This window comes from Eublepharis macularius, chromosome 4 (genome assembly GCF_028583425.1).
Source record: "Eublepharis macularius isolate TG4126 chromosome 4, MPM_Emac_v1.0, whole genome shotgun sequence".
In the NCBI taxonomy this organism is placed as follows: Eukaryota; Metazoa; Chordata; class Lepidosauria; order Squamata; family Eublepharidae; genus Eublepharis; species Eublepharis macularius.
Genome location: NC_072793.1, coordinates 139629110 through 139649448, shown reverse-complemented (window position 1 = coordinate 139649448; position 20339 = coordinate 139629110). Strand labels below are relative to the sequence as shown.

Below are 20339 nucleotides of genomic sequence, written 5' to 3'. Positions count from 1 at the left end.
TCACTGAAAACAGCATATAAACTACAATTGACACTGAAATTCTTAGTTTTCAATTGCTAACTAAGATGTTATATAGAAATCCAATGCTATTCAGAACAAAACTATTATATCTATTTGAACATAATCGCATTTACGCAGCAATTGCGTATGGACTTGTTTTTTGATATTTGGAAACCTTTTATAGCAGCATATGTATAGTTTTGCCGGCAGCGTTTTCATTTTTGTTCCCAGCATTGTTTTTCTTGGGGGGGGGGGGGGTTGCACCAATAAATAGTTTAAAAAAAATAAAATAAAAAACTATATATTTCACACAGTTCTTAAAAGCATGGTACACAAAGAATATTTCATATCACATTTTGTCATACAATGAATTTTCTGTAATAATATTTTAAACACTAAACCAACTTTGCTGGTCTCTTGTGGATGAAAAAGAGAGAGAACTTTTTAATAAAAAAATAAAATATGAATCCTCAGTCTATAAACATATGAGTTAGTTGGGAACTGAAGCACTTCTGCACAGTAAAACAGACATTTAGCCCTTTACTTTTAGAACTTTCAACTCTTTAAAAGTCTCCTGGACTTACAATGTCAAACTGTTATGAGTTACTACAGAGAATACTTTGAATACAGATGACTTAAAAACGGTGACTACTCCTAAAAACCAGTCAAGCCTAGTCTTGCAGTTAGCCCCTTGCCAACTTATTAAACATGCAGCAACTCCTTACAGACAAAGAGCTTGCCAAAACATCTCTCAAGCAACCTCTGATGCATACGTGTACTGAAAACAATTTTATTCACCTGCAGAGTTTGTGCAAATCTAATCTCTAGAATATGACCTTAAATGCACTGCCCAAACGAAGAAATCTGTACTGTTTGCATACCACAATGCAATAGCACCAATTAATATCCTATCAAAAGCTGACACTTATTCACCTGCAGAGTCTGTACAAATCCAATGTCTATAACCTTAAATGCACTGTCCAAACCAAGAAATCTGCACTGTTTGCACCAATTAATATCCTATCAAAAGCTGACAATTAACAAATAGATTAATCATAACTACTAATGTTTTCCACTTTCATTCCACTTCTGAGTATGGAATATAATGGCAACTTACATATGGTTTGTTAAGTACAATTATACAGCAACACCCAAATGAATAAGACTCCAGAGAAAAGTTATTTACTTGCTTTCCATCCCCACCCCCAAAGCACCTCTAATGACTCAGTATGAGTAGCACAAGGGCAAGAGAGCTATATTAACATTACAGAGGAAAGTCGGAAAGTCTCCCTTTCTGAGCTAATGATGTGCTCCATTTGAGTAACCCCAGGAGACAAATGACTTTGCTGGCTGATTGACTCCATCATGGGGCCATCGTCCATCAACTATCGCCTCTTCTATTGAAATCTCAGGAAGAGAAAGTGCTCAGCATAGCAAGCACTTTCACAATTGAGTTCTTCAGTACAGCTGGGTCAAATAACAAGGAGAAAATAAAAAGCAGTGCCTGAAAGCATACCTCTCATGGTCACGTGCAGAAGTCACATACTTAAAGACCAAGAAGTGATTATTACAAAGTTGACATTTGGATTTCATATAATTACAAATATACAACTGTGCATGGGAAGCAAACTATCCATCTATACAGCACTGTGCTACAGTGCTGACAGACTGATCCCCTTGAGGTGGGATGGCATTTTGGCCCAGTAGTGGAGCATCTGCTATATATGCAGAAGGTCAATCCTCAGGCTCTCTAATTAAAAGGATCAGTTACTAGATGATGCAAAAGATCCTGAGATCCTGGACAGTTGCTGTCAATCAGAGGAGACAGCACTGACCTTGACAGACCGATGGTCTGAGTATAACACAGCTTCATATGTAATTTCATGTTCCTCTTTAACAGCATAGCTTAGTTGATCAGGTAAAAGCAATTTAAGAATAATTGTGGAAGGGCAGTTGGTCTCTTGGCATTTTTTTTAAAAGCTATGTTCTTTTTTTACAACCCAAAAGGCTGATTAAATCTTTCATCTCCATTTTTAATTGCCACCAAGAATGTAATAAAAACAGAATTCATCCTACACTCAAATTTGGTGGGAATTTTCTCACAGAAATTGGGAGGAACTGGTTAGTACCACTTGTGTGTTTAGCAGCCAACATGTGGTAACTCTAATTTTGATGCCCACATATCCAACTACAAAATATTTGTCCCTTTCTCTTCCAGCCCCAGCCCCAAATTACTGTAACAGAATATAAATCACTTCTAACCATTATACCACACTAGGTCCAATAGCTCATGAAGATTCTTAAACGCTCTTTCTTTTTTAAAAGAGCAGACACAGCTCCCCTTCCAGTCAGTATTTCCTTTCTTCTCAATATGGACCCAAAGTGGCACATCGTTCTCCTGTCATTTTATCATGACATCCATCGCCTGCAAGGTATGTCATGTGAGAGGGTGTGACTGGCTTGAGATCACCCGGTGGGGAAGAAACAAGATTGCAACCTGAGTCTCTTAGATCCACCACACAGGCTCTGCTAGGTCAGGGAAACTGGTTAACTCCCTTTGTTTTTTCACAGAGGGGATATTTTTCATCCTCCCTGGGTCTGCTGCTTGCATTTTTCTGGCTTGTCATGAGGAGATCTTTACTTCCCTTGCAAATATCAGAAGGAGCTAATCTGCACTAGGATGTTTCAATACCATTTTTGGCACTGCAAGTCCCACCACCACCCTAAAGCTAGTGGCCAATTCTGAGACTTGTAGCTTTATTTTCTGATGAGTGATGCCTGCCACAGAGTACCTTACCCTCCATAGCAAATAGCAAAGGGGACAGAGTTTGCTGTGATGTGAGCCAAGAGGTTCTGATTCCCTTCATGTTTGCCACTGCAACTCCCACTACATCCTCAAGGCAGTGGCCAGTTTTCAAATGCCTACCTTCATTTTCTGATGAATTATGCCTGCAAGAGACAGCCATAGCTTCCAATGCAAAAAGCAGGGGGGTGGTTTGAGGTGGGCTGGGACATTCTAATTCCCTTTATGTTTGATACTGCAACTCCCAGAATCACCGTGAAGCCAATGGCCAATTTTGAGACTCAGGCAGGCAGAACCTTTATTGGCATAACCATAACAGAGACTCCTACCTTAATGTTTTGATGAAATACGTGTGCCACAGATGACAAATGAATAAGTGCTTACTTTTATTAGTATAGATTTTACTACATTATCATTTTTAAACCTTTAAAAATCCAAGAAAGCAGTAAGTATCATGGGCAAAATTTATTTAATTCAACTACAACACCTCCAATCTTAAATACTGGAGGAAAATGTAAATAGAGGATAGCAATCTAACCATTAAACAGGACTTGTCTTTATGTGGGATGCAAAGGATATTGCCAGCCAGAATTACATCAGGCTTGAAACAATCTCAAGCACTTGGCTGAAAAAGCTCAGAAGTGTCCGAGCATGGCTCCTAGGAAATTGAGACTTCTTAAAGAACATATTACATGATTACAAAATACTGTTTTACTTGAGTATACAGAAATAAGGTACAGAAGGAAACGAGGTGGAGGATGTGGAAAATCACTTAGCTAACCCGGGTCTTCTGCCCATCAAGGCTTCTCTTTTTCCACTACAGAATTCTCTCTCCCTCTCTGTATCACTAGCCCTATCAAGCCAATTATTAAGGAGCATTTCACCTGAGGGCTTAAGCTCAGGCACTCTCTGCTGCTCTGACATTAAAGGCCCTGCCCCATTTGTATTTTGGATTCTCCTCCTTTCATATTGCCTGAAGAGGGGAATAACATGCTTAGCTGAATACTTTTCGTATGCAGAGTTAATCCCTGGCCCCTAACCCTTCAGCTCTTGGTACCGTGGGTCAAAGAAATCACACTAGGTGCACTAAATATGGCAAGACATTTAATAAAATAAAAAATGCACAAAGACTATGTAAGCATAGACTGAAAGGTAAGAAATGTGAATACATTTCCGTCTTCCAATTCTACCTCTGTACATATCACCTCAAACAGTAAATAAGGATATGCTGTTTAATTCTTGAAGTTGCAAGCATTTAGAAATCACCCATTACCTTTTTCAGATTTTTGCGCCCGCGCCCACCCCCACCCCGGGTGTGGTCTTGGCAATAATATTTACACATAGCCATGCTCTGAAGTTAATACGGAGTTCAGGGGTAAAAAGGGCTAAAAGGTTAAGACATCTAAGAGAACTTCCTCAATGTGCTCAGGGGGTTTACTGGTCCTCACCCTGGCAGAATCTCCATCTTTTCCTGTTTGCATTTGTGTCCACTATCTCTCTTGTCCTTCCAAAGCTCTACCACTTAGTTGGGACTATAAGCCAAACTAAGCGTGACAGTAAACGCATGGTCACCATTTAAAAGTGGTTCCAAATGTTGTGATCAGAACCTCCCCCGTTCATTCCACATCTTTAAGCTGCCAAAACAGCTTAAAGTGCCAAAACAGCTTAAGGTGTTTCAGCGCCATAAAAGGCACAGCGGGGGAAGGAAAGAGCTCTGTGCCATGCATTTAAAGAACATTTTAAAATAGTGACAATAACGGTGCAGTGGTCACGTATTCACCATCACATATGACTTTGGATGGGACACTGGCTGCCTAATAGTTTTCTCCTGGCTAGAATCATCTACATTTCTATAGTAGTGAACAGCTCTGCACTTGGGAGGGGAGTCATCCTCATCCCCCTTTCTCTTTCCCCTCTGCCAGCCAACAAAAGGTATTTTATAAACTCTTGTACAGAATATGGATCCAATTATTACACTTTTGAGTGGTGAACATTGGAAGAAATCCAGGGGTGTAATGCATTTCACCATAGGGAGTCATGTTATGGAGGAACTCCATGGCACTGAGCACAACTTAAACCTCTTATATGCACCAATAAAATCTGAAAACAGTTTTCTTTTTTTCTTAGGGGCATTAACCCATCTGAGAAAAGGTGCAAGGTATGACCTGTGCAGTTATGGGTCAGCATCCTAAAGGCCTTTTCCAGTGATAAAAGACAGAATTCAAATAAATTTGTTTATGTGCAGTGAACTATTTCCATTTGTGTAGAAAGCCACAGTTTTCCTTATCACCTAAAAAAGCGTCTCTTTTTTAATGTATCAATGCAACTAGATCCTGGATGTTGAAGGAAGATACAATTCCTATATTTTGTTTTAATAAATGTATTACTGAAAGGTTCATATAATAAAGCTTTTTCCCCATTATGACAAAAGTGTGAACTACAGTTTACACTTGCCATCCAAACCAGGATTTCAGACGGTGGAGGGATGGAGCAAGGCTGCACTGGGGCTTGGAGCAAGTATTGGCTTGGATTCCACCTAAAATGTCCATGGATGGAACAATTTCTATTCAAAGAAGCACAACTCCTCTGTCCCTCCTTCCTATAGCCTGAAATGGTCTGAGGAGCAGGGAGCCCCCCAGAAACAGCTGGGAGGGGGATATCAGACATCTATTTTAGTAGGGAGGAACTGATAAAAATCATCACCACCATCCCCAGGCACATGGAAATTTCAGGTGGGATCCATCCCATTATTAGGGAAAACGTTGGTGAATAAGCAAAAACTGACCAAAGTGGCATGGGATAAACCAAAGGTATGGGTGCAAACACAGATAACAAAATCTAAGTAGATGATAGACTGAAATGGATGCAGAACGGCAAGGTTCAGTGGACGTAGGAAGCGGTTCAGGCAAGAATTCAGTAATGCTTGAACAGCAAAGCTTATGAATGCATCAGGCAAGAGACGTCAAAGTATTATATGCCACAAAGTCACAGCAAGAAACAATGACCTGCTTTGGGACAGAGCCATGCAACTTATACATGTAGCTAATGTTAGTGCCTCCTGTTGGACCAAGCCTGCAGCCAGAATGGAACAACAGAATCTACAACAGTAAATTGTTTGAATCCTACTCTGCCATGGAAGCTTGCTGGGTGACTCTGGACCAATCACACACTCTCAGCCTAACCTACCTCACAAGGGTGTCATGAGGGCCCCTATTAGGGAGGCCCCATTAGGGAGAAAAGTGGAATATAAACAAAGTAAGTTTCTAGTTCAAGCTCTAGCAGTATAAAGGTAACAGTGGTGGAAAAATTAGACTAAATGCAGTCTTCTTAGAGTGATCCTTCGCATTAAATATTATCCTGCAATTTATAAAAATAATGCGTAGCCCAATCACGCAGAGACACACAGCAGACAAACAGGGACTGCTTCAGTACAAGATTTCCTTCGACAATAATTGAATTCTAACATTTCACAATAGGTACAATGACATTCCAAACAGATACAATGTCAGATTCAGCAGTCGGGGAAGAGAAAGCCAAGCAAATGCACAATATCTTATTTCTTCTTTTAAACCTCTAGACTACGGGTTGGGGACTAAAAAGTTTCCAATGGAAAGAAAATCAGTGTAGTAGTTAGAATTTGAACTATGACAGGGAGATTCAGATTCAAATCCTTAAACCTCCATGACTCCTTAATGACCTTAGGCCAGCCATTCTCTCTCAGTTCAAATACCCCAGGATTGTGGAGATAAAGAGAGAATTAGGTACTCCAACTTAAAGGAAAGAAGATTAAAAATGTAATTAATACTAAAAAAAATTAGTACCAAACTACACAATATGACAAACAGTCTATTATGAGATCACCTACAGATTTAAAAGCAACCATGCTGGGGCAGAGGCAGGCAAATAGCATCTTTGGGAGGCATGGCTGAGATCAAATTCAGCCGTGCAAAGAAAAAACTTAACTCATCCTTCCCTAGCAGTTACAGAAGAACCAATCGTGGGTCTCCTGGCTTTTCATCTTGTTCGTCCCTAAACTTATCAGCATAAGTTTATTAACTGCATATCAAGTTTGCAGCTGCTAAGGGAACTAACTGAAACATTTGTATTTGGTTAAAAATGTTGCGAAGCAATACAAGTAGACTTTTGGGTATATGTGAATATAAAGTACAAACATTTTGCTTGCTCAGGAAATATGACAAACATAGAAAGCACACAGTCATACAACAGTAAATGTGACAAGTCCCAAACCTCACAAGGTGTTTTCCTTCAGATATATTGGAAAGTCGCTTAGGATACTGCATAAGAAATAAACTGATTTTTTTCAGCTTATCATTCAGACATGTCAGCAATAAGAAAAGGCTGTCCTTTTTTGTTTAGAATATGCCTACTTTTTAAAATATGCATTTAAAAAAATAATTACCTGATGTTCAAACTATTTGATGTACATCAGAAAATATCAAGATCTAGCTGTTTGGGGGAGGAGAAAATGGTCAGTACATAGGTAACCAAGGCAAATTCCACAGTAAGTCAAAAGCTACTCGTTATGAAAGAAATGCATACCTTTTCAAATGACCTACATTCTAGGAAAGAGACCCACTGACCTACAGAACGATTTGAAAGCTCACAAAGTAGGTCACTGGGTTTCACTGTTTTCAAGCATTACACTCTTACAGTGTGACATTATGACTAAGTTTAAAGACAAACCACACATCACACAGTACAAAAAAAATAGGTTACAGAGATCACCACATGCCATGATCTTGCTGTTCTCTAACCACACAGCATAGCATAAAACTTTTGTCTTTCAAACAGAATGGCAGGGTTCCCTTTCTTTTAAAGGACTTGTGTAAAAAAAAAAGTGTGGGTAACAGTTCTCTATTTTATAGTTTCCTGACTAGTCTATTAGAACCATGAAACTGGCAGGTCACTTGGAAATATTTATATCTTGCCTTATTGCTATATGTATAACACCAAGCCCTCTAAAAGATGGTTAAAAATTGATAAATATTGCATCAAAATGCAATGCTTATACTAAAAGCAGAACAAAACCAGGGTTTTTAAAAAAAAAAAAAAGAGCAGGAAAATAAATACACCTTACCCAAATCCTTTCTGAGACAGAAGAAAAAAGCTACAAAAGAGGGCCCTGCACACCCACTGGAGCTATAAGCTATCAGTTGTACCATCTGGGTGCAACATCTGAAAAGTCGATCTCACATGGCTACTATGGGTGTGCACCCCCAAAAGATTTGGGTTTCCTGCTTCTGGTTACCCAGAGCAGGAAAAAAATTTGGGTAAACCTGAAACCCGAAGCAGCAAGCTGCTTTGGGTTCAGGTATTCAAGCAGATTCGGGTTTATTAGGAAAGATTTGGCCATTGTTTCCAATGGGAAACACTGCTCCCTGTGCACCTGGAGGGGGCATTTTCTTCCCTATTTGCACCAAATTTTCAGAGGACCCTCTCCCAACCCTCCTCTCATGGCCACCCGAGTTTCAGGGAGATTGGACTTTGGGGGACCATGTTATGCCCCCCAAAGATGGTCCCCCCCAGCCACCGCCTATCTCCATTGTTTCCTATGGGAAAAACCAGGGGAAGGTTCCCAGGAGGCTGGGGGTGGCATTTTGGAAGCAAAATGCACCAAACCTTCAGGGAACCCTCTCCCAACCCTCCTCCCATGGCCTCCCAAGTTTCAGGGAGATTGGACTTGGGGGGCCAAGTTATGGCCCCCCAAAGAAAGTCCTCCCAGCCGCATTATTCCCTATGAGGACTAACTTCACACCAGAGAATCACAATAAGAAAAAATTGATTAAAACTACACAAAACCACATGAAGCAAGTGAGTGAGCAGCTAGAAGTGAACAAATGATCAGCCTCCCTCGATACAGCCAAACTGATGAAAGGGGATCAACTTCACTCCAGAGAATCATCCACTGAATTCAGCCTAAACCAAATGGGCAATTCTGGGAGGCTGGGGGTGGCATTTTGGAAGCAAAAATCACCAAACCTTCAGGGGACCCTCTCCCAACCCTCCTCCCACAGCCTCCCAAGTTTCATTAAAAACATCATATCAATGTTTAATCACAATCTACAGTCCTAGATTAAACCAACCCCCACCATCACACCAGAGAATCAAAAACCCACCAAAAACACAACCAAAAATACACCAAAAATAATTTTTTAAAATTTTATTTCTTGGATTTCTGCCCCACCCTCCCCACAAGTGGGCTGAGCGCGGGTAACAGCATACAACAACAGCATCAGTACAACATTTATTATACCCTCACCTAATAGAACTGAAATGGCTCAACAAGAACTGCACCATAGTGCATTCCATCCAAACCAAAGTCAACCCGGGGACACTCCTGCAACTTAGTCCAGCAGAACCACTGTCATTTCCTGCAGTCAGTCTCAGTGGACCCCAGAAGCAAAACTGCACCAAAGAAGCCCACACACTAAAGGCAGCACCAAATTCCTCACAGCAGCAGTAAAAAGTGTGCTTCCCTAGTTGCTCAGCAAAGCTGGATTAAAATGCAGCAACAGAAGAATCAAGGCACAGAACAAGCCCAAAACTCAGCCACCCTCTCCAGCCCACACACAACAAAGGCAGCACCAAAATCAGCACAGCAGCAGTAAAACAGTGTGCTTCCCTCCCAGTTGCCCAGCAAAGTTGGATTAAAATGCAGCAACAGGAGAATCAAGGCACAGAACAAGGCCAAAAGTCAGCCCCCCCTCTCCAGCACACACACAGCAATGATTAAACAGAAGCAATATTTAGGAAGCAATAAGAAGCAATAATCAAACAGAAGATTTACCCACAATTTCCCCTCCTTCAAGCTGCCAACCACCACCCTCTCCCCCCAAATAGAAAAAAAAAGTGAATTAGTGACTCTCAAACCTGCTGCAGACAGTCCAGTCTAGGTCCACCAGGGTAGCCCTGTAAAATCCAGTTGGTCAAGCAGCAGAAGCAGCAGGTCACTCAGTAGCAGCACACCCAGCCCAGAGAGAGGCAAGCACATGGCTTAAGCAGGGCAAGCTGGCCAATTTATGGCTTAAGTTGCACAAGCCCCCAATTCAAACCAGCCACTCACTGCAGCAGCATTAAAAAAAAAATTCAAAAAAAACAATGTCCTCCCAGAGAATCACCAGTCAGGAAATAAAGAGCTGCTGGCTGCTGTGGTGATTGGCTTGTTATGTCATCCAATCTCAAGTCCCTTCCCTGATGTCCCCCTCCCTCTCCTGACCACAGGGGAGGAAAGAGGGAATGGAAGAGCCGTTTAAAGCCTTTTTCCTTGGCGCGGCAAGGGGAAAAGGCAACACAGAGCAACCCAAAGCAACCCGAATCGCTTTGGGTTGCTCAGCTTCGGGTTTCCCAAATTGGGGCAGCTCTGCTGGGGTTGATTCGGGAAACACAGATCTGGGTTTGCTTCGGGTTGCTGAAACCCAAAGCACACATCCCTAATGGCTACTACTCTCAGTCAACACAGACAGACATGGAAAGCAGGACCTCAGCATAAGATCACAGGTACATTCATATCCTTCTGATATCCAAATCTAACACCACTTAGGTGTCCATATTCAACACATCACTGATTTTAGACAACAATTTATGGTTCCAACTGCCTTCCAGAATCTGACTGAAAACTCAGTGTTATCTACATGATAACACTTATTATTATTTCATAATAATAAAAGGCAAAAAAGAATGCTGAGAAACGTCATAGGCCAATAACCACAGGTCAAGTAGGAGTCTCACATCATTAGTTTCTCAGTTTGTCAAACAAACAATAACTAGAACCCCTGCAAAAAAAAATAATCCACCATCCTCATCCCAGCAATTGAGAGGTTTAAGAACATCAACAGGATACATTCAGAGGCATTTTCTATCCAATTCAGAAATTAAGGGATTCAGATAATTTTTCTCCTATACAAACACCTGGAACTGACCCATCTTACCAAAAGCAAAAAACAGATGTAAGATCACAGGAACCACCCCTTAACAAAATACTCACTGCACTGCACCACCATTTTACTTTCTTCATTCACCTTCACACTGAGCACAGCAAACTAGATCAAGCATTTGTCCTATCATATATGTGAGAACAGATACTAACTGCGGCAATGCCATAGAACTTAGGGTAGCTCATGGAGAAATACATGAGCTACAAAATACAAAATACAATTCACATAATTTAAAACCTTATAAATATAAAATTATGCAGAAGACTAGAAAGGAGACAAGCCTATACAAGCCTAGCCCCCTTCTTATATTCCAGCTCATCCACTTTCTACCACATGCCTATAACAATAATAATATTTTATTTATATACCGCCCTTCAGGATAACTTAACACACACTCAAAGCAGTTAAGTTAATAATATTAATAATAATATTCGCTATATTATATTAAAATATATTATTATATTATTATTATCTATCTACAGTGACCACAGTGAAATAATGATACCAATTGCCCACCCCCATCCAAATCCACAAGCACATCTCTCCAACACGCACAAAAGGCTAAGCCCTGACTAGATATACCAAAGATCATAGTTCAGGCTGTGCTATTCGGGTTTCACTTTGGGTAAAGATACCCGAAGCGGACCCAATTCAGAAAGCTTCAGTATTCCCGAAGCGGGACCAGCATGCCCCGCTTTGGAATACCGAAGCAAAGCTTTCTGATGCTTCGGAAAGCTTTGGGGCTTGTTTAAAGGGCCCCACCGCTGCTTGAAAGCAGCGGCAGGGCCCTTTAAACATCAACCCCCCCCACCTCCCCCCCACCTCCCTTGCGGTGGCTCTGAGCTGGCTCCTCTGCCGCTGCCACCGCGCCGCCGCCCGAGCCTGCGGGGTGGTGGGGAAGGCCGGAGCCGCCGCCTCCAGCTCTTCCTGCCCCTCAAATGGCTGCGACATGCTGGTGGCTGGTGGCCATTTGAGGGGCAGGAAGGGCCAAAGGAGGCAGAGTAAGCCCTTCCTGCCCCTCAAATGGCTGCCAGCCACCAGCACGCCGCGGCCATTTGAGGGGCAGGAAGGGCCAAAGGAGGCAGAGTAAGCCCTTCCTGCCCCTCAAATGGCCGCGGCGTGCTGGTGGCTGGCAGCCATTTGAGGGGCAGGAAGGGCTTACTCTGCCTCCTTTGGCCCTTCCTGCCCCTCAAATGGCCACCAGCCACCAGCATGTCGCAGCCATTTGAGGGGCAGGAAGAGCTGGAGGCGGCGGCTCCAGCCTTCCCCACCACCCCGCAGGCTCGGGCGGTGGCACAGCGGCGGCAGAGGAGCTGGCTGGCTCCAGGCTGCGCTGCCTTGTGCTGCCGCTGCCGCCAGCATGGCGGTGGCGGCCCGCTGCCCAGCTGATGCCCCTCCCGCCACCAGGTAAGTCGGTGGGGGTTGGAGGGGTCTCCCTAGGGGGTGGGGGGGGTAGAGGGGTTGCCCCAGGGAGGGTGGGTGGTGGTGGTGGGGAGTTCCCCCCTCGCTTCAGTATCCCCCGAATCTTTACAGAGCATACCGAAGTAATTCCCGAACCCCAAATCTGAAGCAGCTTGCCACTTCGGATCTGGGGGTATTCCGAAGCAGGAATACTAAATATCCCCACCCGTGCACAGCCCTAATCACAGTCTAAATTTACTAATTCAGCTTAGACATATTCAGTAGAGCTGCTGGTATAGCCAACTTGAAGGAAGTTCATTCCATTCATGAATAAAGAGCCACATATTCATATATGAGAAATATTAGAGGCAGATTATTTTTTCTAGTCTTCATAAAAGGATACATTAATACCAGAAAACCAGTCATATTGTGTTCTTCCATGTCCCTTCCAACTGTCCCACAGTCATAGCTAATAAACTGAATACAAGGGCAGCAGAAGCATTTTAAAAGTTCAACCTCAATTTTACATGAAGCTCAGGGATCCAATGTTTTGAACTAGTGAGGGGAGCTGAAATTTCCCAATGCTAGCTGTTCACCTCAGCCTTTCCTCCCTCAAGTTGTTATCTACCAGCTGAGAGGACTTCCAATACAACAGCTAAGCTGAGGTGATAAGCCATAGGCAGGGGAGGAATGTACATGTGTGTGTGTGCATGTACACATACACTACTGTTGTGCTTTCAGGCCCCCAACCCCTCAATTTATATTAACATTATGCAGAATCAGGTTTAAACATCTAGTTTTGCCCTCAACAAAGAAAGAAAAAATCTCACAGAGTTAATATAATTATAAATTCCACTTTTCTTAGAGTGCTAACAGTAATTTAAAACTAATTATTAACACAAGGATCTTATTCAGTTATATACTGGTGGTGTCAAGAAAATATCACAGAACAGGATTCACTTATGAGAGATGAATTGGAAAGGGAAAAAGTAGTAGGAAAATACAGTAACACGTGCAAAGCACAAAAAAGAGAGCAAACCCTTCTAAAACCAATAACTTGCAATATTTGTTAGCAACAATAGAAATGTGATCAAAGCAAATTTACACTGTCTTGCCACTGCATGGATAGCAGCAGCACTTAACTTTTCCAGACTGGAACTACACGCAAATAACAAATAGATGGCCCAATTTCTTTTTGTATGATGCAGACTGTTGCTCCAATGAAGAAGCTTATTATATGCACCACAGCTTTGATGTTAAGTTTTGACTAAACTGTTCAATATTAAAATAGCAAAGTGGGGCGAAATCTCAGGTGCCTGAAATTTTTCCCTTGGAAATTTCAGAATCAGAAATGCTGTGCATGACTGTCTCTTTAAACATTGACAGCAGTTCTTTAAAATGTCAAATATTTTTATAGCATGGCAAGCTTTGTATTTTCTGTAATACAAAGGTGAAAGTCTAAAGTAACAAGCAACACCTTACACCTCCACAGCCCACACAACTCCCTTTTAGCCAACCTATACCAATAATGTTTCTCTGGCTTCTTCGTGATTTTCTTTTCCATCTCTTTCCCTGATCAGTGGAGCTACAAACATGGCATATCAAGGGAGGGACAGGTGATAGCAATCAACATGATAAGGGTTATGGACGACATCTCAATGTTGTATGGAGCATGTATGCTGAGCATGGAGCAGGGGTGTGTGGGGGGGAGGCAGTTGTGAATTTCCTGCATTGTGCAGGGGGTTAGACTAGATGATCCTGGAGGTCCCTTCCAACCCTATGATTCTATTATTCTATTCATTGGGTCACAGCTGTTTCATCATATGTTCTTAACATATAATTTTTAAAAACTCTAAATAAAAAGGCAATTCCTGAACTGATGTGTATAAAGTTGTTATACTGATTTCTTAAGGGTCTGAATTTGCAAGGGTCTAAATTTTATAATGTATCAGTTGTAAGCAGTTAATGGATCACTGTTTTGTACAAATATTATTTGGTATTCTGAAAGAGGAGTTATAGAGGATGTAAACTAAAGTGAGATGTTTACTTTCAGTCATACATCCCAATAACAAAGTTTAATGTCTGCCTAATTTAAAGCACAAACCACATAAAATCCACTAATAAGTGCTCAAGACCTATTTTAAGCTCCTGACCAGAACCTCCTAGACAAATGCTAAGCAATGAGATGACCTGCCACTAATCTCCTATGAATAATAAAGGAGAGTGAGAAGTACAACAGGACATAATGCAAGATGAAGAATTCTTTCATCCTACAATTCACTATTAGGAGCATTTGAATAACCTGCAAACCAGGTGGGGTTAATCTCTCTTTTTTTTAAAACCAAGAAGTTATATTACCCCTATTCACACATTCCTTTACGTTCCCTGTTCCATTTAGATAGTAACTAAACAAATCTGAAAAGATTCAATTGTCAGGCACTGCACATCCTGCCTACAATCTCAGAAACATTAGTCAGAAGATGCTAGCTTACTTCTGATGTTCTAGAGGACTAAACTATGGATTTTAGTCTATCATGGTAGGCTTTATCAAAATAGGTTTTGTGTAATAGAAACAGTTGAACTATGTCATCTCACAAATATTCCAGGGAAAAACAAACCATAAACCATAGTTATTTCCATTCAGTAAGCATCTTAGAAAAAGCGCGTCTCCTGGGTACTAACATACATCATATACAGTAACTTTCAAGCTCAAACTCTAACCAAGAACACAACCTAAACTTCACATCAGTTCTTGCCATTTTAGTCATTTACAAATTAGACACATCCTCCATTTAAGTTTATAAAAGATAAATATGCATCTTTGTGATAAGATCTAATAAATATAATTTTAGCTACAATATGTAAAATTCTGCTTTAAAGATTGCTAACAATCACTTGCAAAATAATATATGTGGGGAGGGGCTGTGGGTCAGTGGAAGAGCCACTGCTTTGAATGCAGAAGGTCCCAAGTTCAATTCCTGGCATCTCCTGTTAAAAGGACAAGGCAGTAAGGTAATGTGAAAGACCTCTACCCAAAACTCTGGAGAGCCACTGCCAGTCTGAATAGACAATAGTGACACTGATGGACCTGTGGTCTGATTCAATACAAGGCAACTTCATATATGTTCATATATACCCATGTCTAAATTAGTTTTCAATTAATGTAGTACAAAGTTAAATATACACATTTACTGAGACTCATTTATTGAAATTCTTTCTTATATTTTATCTTTTCATTTTACAGAATTGATACAACTTTGGGGGGAAGGAATCAAGAAAATGATGTTTAACAAGTGAAGATTCCAAAAAAGTTAGCTCGTATGCCAGGGATAGCTAACTTCTGTATTCACTGTGAAGGCTCTATTCTCCCAATAATAATACACAAGCTGGAAGGATTTATCTTTCCTCTCAAACTGAGCCCCTCATGAGTAGTGAGGATCCATGATAAAACTGGCACAGTAAAGGCTCCCTAGCTATTGAGGATGCATGTTCTCACAGAATATTATACACTGATACATACATTTTATATGTTCTATACCAAAACCCAACATTGAGATATGAACATTATTTAGTATAACCTTTCTACAGGAGTAAAATGGGGCAAGAGACATTTACCTTGCCCAAATTAAAGTTCAGTAGGACCAGCATGGGTCATATAAAAACTGGCTACATACCAGATCAAAACCATGATCTGTCAGTTGTCTATCCCTGTCATACACCATCTACATGAATGCTTATCCTGCAAGTGCGCTCTAACAAATTATCATGGTCCCTAAAGAAATCAACAGGTTTGTATCCAAGAGCAAGGAGCCACAACTGAAACAACTGTCAGTACTGCAGGCTAAAGGAACACAATTGTTCTTCACCCAAATTATGTGTTTTGTATTAGACAGTTACACTTAGTTAGTGTCCTTCGGAATAGCCTAAACCATACACATACTTGCAAAGACATACAAGTTTCCTTCAGGAGTGCTGCCATATGCCACTTAATTGGTGCAATCATGTCAAAGAAAACCCCTATGATTTTCCTGATTTAAAAATATACATCTTTTAGAGCTCTTTGTTAGAGCCCTTCACTTGCTTAAAGGGAAAGGGGTCCTCTCAATTGCTCCCAGTCACTCCACATAAAGCCATTACCTGACATACTAGAGAGTCTTCATATAAACAAGATAATTCATACAAAAAACCACACACTATTTCATCAACATAAAAAAATCACAAACTTGGAACAATTACGACATTTCAAAGTGCTCACATATACAAAGATAATTTGAAACCAGATAGTGGAGAAAATACAATATAAACAATCCAATGCATACTTAAGGACAACTTGTCAACTTAATACCTTAGAAAGCTGTATCTAACTCATTCATGACAGTGTCAACATTTTTAAAGGATTTCTATTACATTTCTGTTTATTTAATAATTTGAAAGAAAAGACATCAAGTTCTCAGAAATCTCCACTATTTCTACAAATCTCTTCCATTTCAAACAAGGCATTTGCAGAGCAATAAGAACATAGGATTTTTGAAGACTTTTCTGTATTGTGGCTCTCTACATGCCTTCAGCCTTTAGGGGGAAAAGCCACCCCCACCCACCTTTGAAAAATAATCTATACCAAAATGTCACAGAAAAGTGCCCCACTTGCAATCAAAATAAATGAGCAAAGACAACCAGCAATCTTTTATAAACATGCTGCTTGATGCATGCCATTACTATATGTCTTCAAACCATCTGATGTTATCGTGCACACAGGATCATAACACAAACACAGGTTTAAGTATTCAAAGGGAGTTATTACTTCTTATGGGAAAGCATTGCTTCAACAACCATGATAAATCAACAAGTCAGCATCATTACAATGAAGGAAAGGAGGAGAGAACACAAATATTCATATTTAATATGCCAATGTACCTTGTGGAGGTGCCTTTCCTGACATCACATATGCTGCATTTAAAGGCTTCAGCACTGTTCCTAAAGGTGCAGACACTACAATCCCAAAAGCCTTCATCGGCTGCAGGTTTTGCTTGCCTTTTTGGCCTTGAGAAGCATGGGGGCGGGAGAGAGAAGAAAGAAAAACACACGTTAGAAACCAGATCATGAAGCAAGCCTGTTTTATGCTGTTCACCGCTCTGCTTTTCCCTGCCTCTTTTTCTGCACCTAACCAAAAAAAAAGTAATCACATTTTGGGATGGGGTGATATAGAGGAGGGAGAGGTGGGGGGGGGAGCTAAATACTCACTTTATCCCTTGCCACCAAAAAAAATCTATCCTGCCTTTCCAACCTCCCCAACACCATGCCCCCTAGTAAAAGAAGGAAAGGGGTATGTTTCCCCTCAGTCTTCAATCCCAAGACAATCGATTTCACACAAAAACGACGACGATTGACTACCACCCACACCGAATGTAGAAGGGCAGTGAAAAGGAGGTTGGTGGAAGACATCTGAGAGGGCTTGTTACCCTCCCGGGGGGGGGGGGGGGAGTGTTGATTGTACTTTAAAGGATTGTAGGCGTGTCCTTCCATGCGCCCCCTCCGTCTGTCTGTCTGTCTCCTTTACCTTGTTAAATCTCCCTTTGTCTGGAAGAAGTCAGTGTGAGGAGATGAGGAGTATGTATGCGTGCGTGTGAGAAAGAGAGGAGCCGCCATGGCTGCTCCAACACCAGATTAGCCCTGGCACCAACAGAGAGAGAAACACACAAACACTTCACCCTCCTCCTCTTTGCCTTCACACACTCCCTCCATCTTAAGAGCCACTCCGGGCACAAAACAGAGCAACGGGCCCCCCGCCCCTTCCCTCCACTACAGCTTGCCACACAAGGCGCCCCAGCTTTTCTACCCCACCGACCCCCCCCCCCCCCAACCGGGTTACTCCTCCTCCAAGCACAATTGAAAACAAGGAGTTTTCTGTACCTGGCTGGGAGGGAGGGAAGGAGACAGACAAACAAACCCTCGTCCTTACCCACTTCCTCCATCTTAAAAGCCCCCTCCTCTAACCACCACTCCTGCACCCCCTACCCCCTGGGCCCAGGCTCCACATTCTGCGCCGCCCCGGAGCATAAAGCGGGCGGGAGGAAGGCCCCGACTGGCACACGCGCTCCTCTCTGCTCCCCTATGCACGCTCCCTCCATCTTAGGAAAGAGCTCCGCTCTCTTCCTCGCCTGCTCCACCGAACACCGCCGACTTCCCCTTCCTCCTCGCTCGCTTTTCCGCCAGCCACTTTACCTGGTCGGGCTCTTCTTGTCGCCCATGGTCATGGATCGGTGGAGGGGGCGCCCCCTTGCCTTGCGCACCGGGAGCGAAGAGGCTACGGGGCTGACGCCTCAGACCAGCAGGCTCCGGCTGCTCCTCAGCCGCCGCCGCTGCCAGGCTCTCCCGCTCCAGACTAGGCAGCGCAGGGAGCGCAGCCCCGCTCCTCTTCCCCTCCCAGCCAGGCAGCACGGCTACAGCGGGCGGAGCTCGCGGCCCTCCCCGGCCAATCCAGGCAGCCGGGCCTCGGGCTCCGCTGGGGCGAAGGAAGGGGGACGTGCACCCCCCACACTCGCACACACCGCCCCGCCGGTCGGGGGCGGAGGAAGGACGGGGGTCCCTCGGCGAGCAGGGCGCACGGGGGACGCCGCTTCCTCGGGCGCCGCGCGAGAGGAGAGCGAGCAGGAGCGTGTCGTCGTCGTCGCCGCCGCCGCCGCCGTTGGGCGGTGCCTGGCCACCCACAAGGCCAGCATGTGACCCTGCCTCAGTGGAGTCGCCCACCGCAGCCCGCGTCGAGCGTGAAGCGACTCCCCCTCCCCCCTTCCGACGGTCACCCGCCGATGGAGCAGGGGACGGGCGCTTTTCCCTCTCCCCCCTTCCCCAGAAGCAGAAAGGAGCGGGTTAGTCACGCGTGGAGGGAAAGGGCGTGAGGCGCTGCCTAAGTTCGGCCGCTCGCGTCAAGTGGAGAACGCGCGTCAAACTGTCACCCTCGAGTCCCCCTCGCGACCCGCACAGCCGGTTAATCGCGCACGGAGACGCCTTCCCGCCTAGTCACCCGCTCCCTCTTCAGCGGGCAGCTACGTCACCCTCACTGAAGTAAAGAATGGGCCCACCCGCAGGATCCCGCCCTCCCCTTCTCCTTCACAAGTCCCCAGCCTAGGATCTGTACACAAGTTGCGGTCAATACGCATACAGTCTGTGTCCACCCGTGTACCCATCAGTCGCTGCGATTTTGGTGCTCCCAACTCACATACCTGGAGAGCACTCTCCCCACATGCGTGGTCACCCTTTTTGTGTGAATAGGGCACGTTAGTATTTTCCAGCTTCGGTGCACAGTCGGAAACACAATTTATTGAGGTACCCATTCATGAGTACCGAAGCAGGAAAATATGTGCATAGTCTCATTCAAACAAAATGGCACACACATGTAATGATAGGATTGTATGCAGCTTGCTGTCCAGGCACATGCAATAATACCCTCAAAACTAACAACTGCAATGGGCTATGATGATCTTTTATATGTGCATTGTCCCATTCTTGTGTTACAGTCAACATGTAAAAAAGAGCAAGAGTCCAGTAGCACCTATAAGACTAACGACATTTGTGGTAGGCTATGAGCTTTTGTGAGTCACTAAAGCTCATACCCTACCACAAATTTTGTTAGTCTTATAGGTGCTACTGTACGCTTGCTCTTTTCTGCGGCTACAGACAAACACGGCGACCCTTCTTGATCTATCTCCATGGAAGTCAACATGTGTAGTTGAGTGCATGATTTAAACTTCACATCCAGGTACTGGTTTTAAAGTAAAAGCACTGTAATGTGTACAAGGCTTCTGATTGCCAGCTATGGAAATCAGCACATGCCCTCCTGCATTAGCCTGCTGTCCTCCTATGTTGTAAGAAATACAAACCCTCACACCGTCATCCACAAAAAAAGAAGGGAATGTGTAGACACGTGTAGACACAAAGGCAGCATAGCCACCCACTGTCAGTCACCACATCATTGAAGTTGTGTTTCTCAACGCAGACTAAAAGAGGGGAGCATGCCAGTCATCTAGCCAGATTCTCAAGTTTACTTAATGTGGATCAGTTATCCTCTCAAAACAGAGCATCTTGTCACACTCACAGTATACATTAAAGAGCAATAACAGGCCTTCCATCCTTTCAGGGCAAGTGCACATAACTGTCTAGCTTGGAGATTGTTCTGCCAGCAG

General features: G+C 43.2%; 1 protein-coding gene across 1 annotated transcript in view; it reads right to left on the bottom strand.

Annotated features, from left to right (window-relative positions):
* Positions 1-18845, bottom strand: part of RYBP (RING1 and YY1 binding protein) — an 81009-nt gene extending 62164 nt beyond the window's left edge. Inside the window, exons 1-2 of the mRNA XM_054977242.1 lie at positions 18382-18845; positions 17074-17199 (exon numbers count right to left, since the gene is read on the bottom strand). Coding sequence (XP_054833217.1) covers positions 17074-17199; positions 18382-18413 — 158 coding nt within the window. The 5' untranslated portion in view covers positions 18414-18845. The remainder of the gene's footprint in view (positions 1-17073; positions 17200-18381) is intronic.
* Between the last annotated feature and the right edge of the window lie 1494 nt (positions 18846-20339).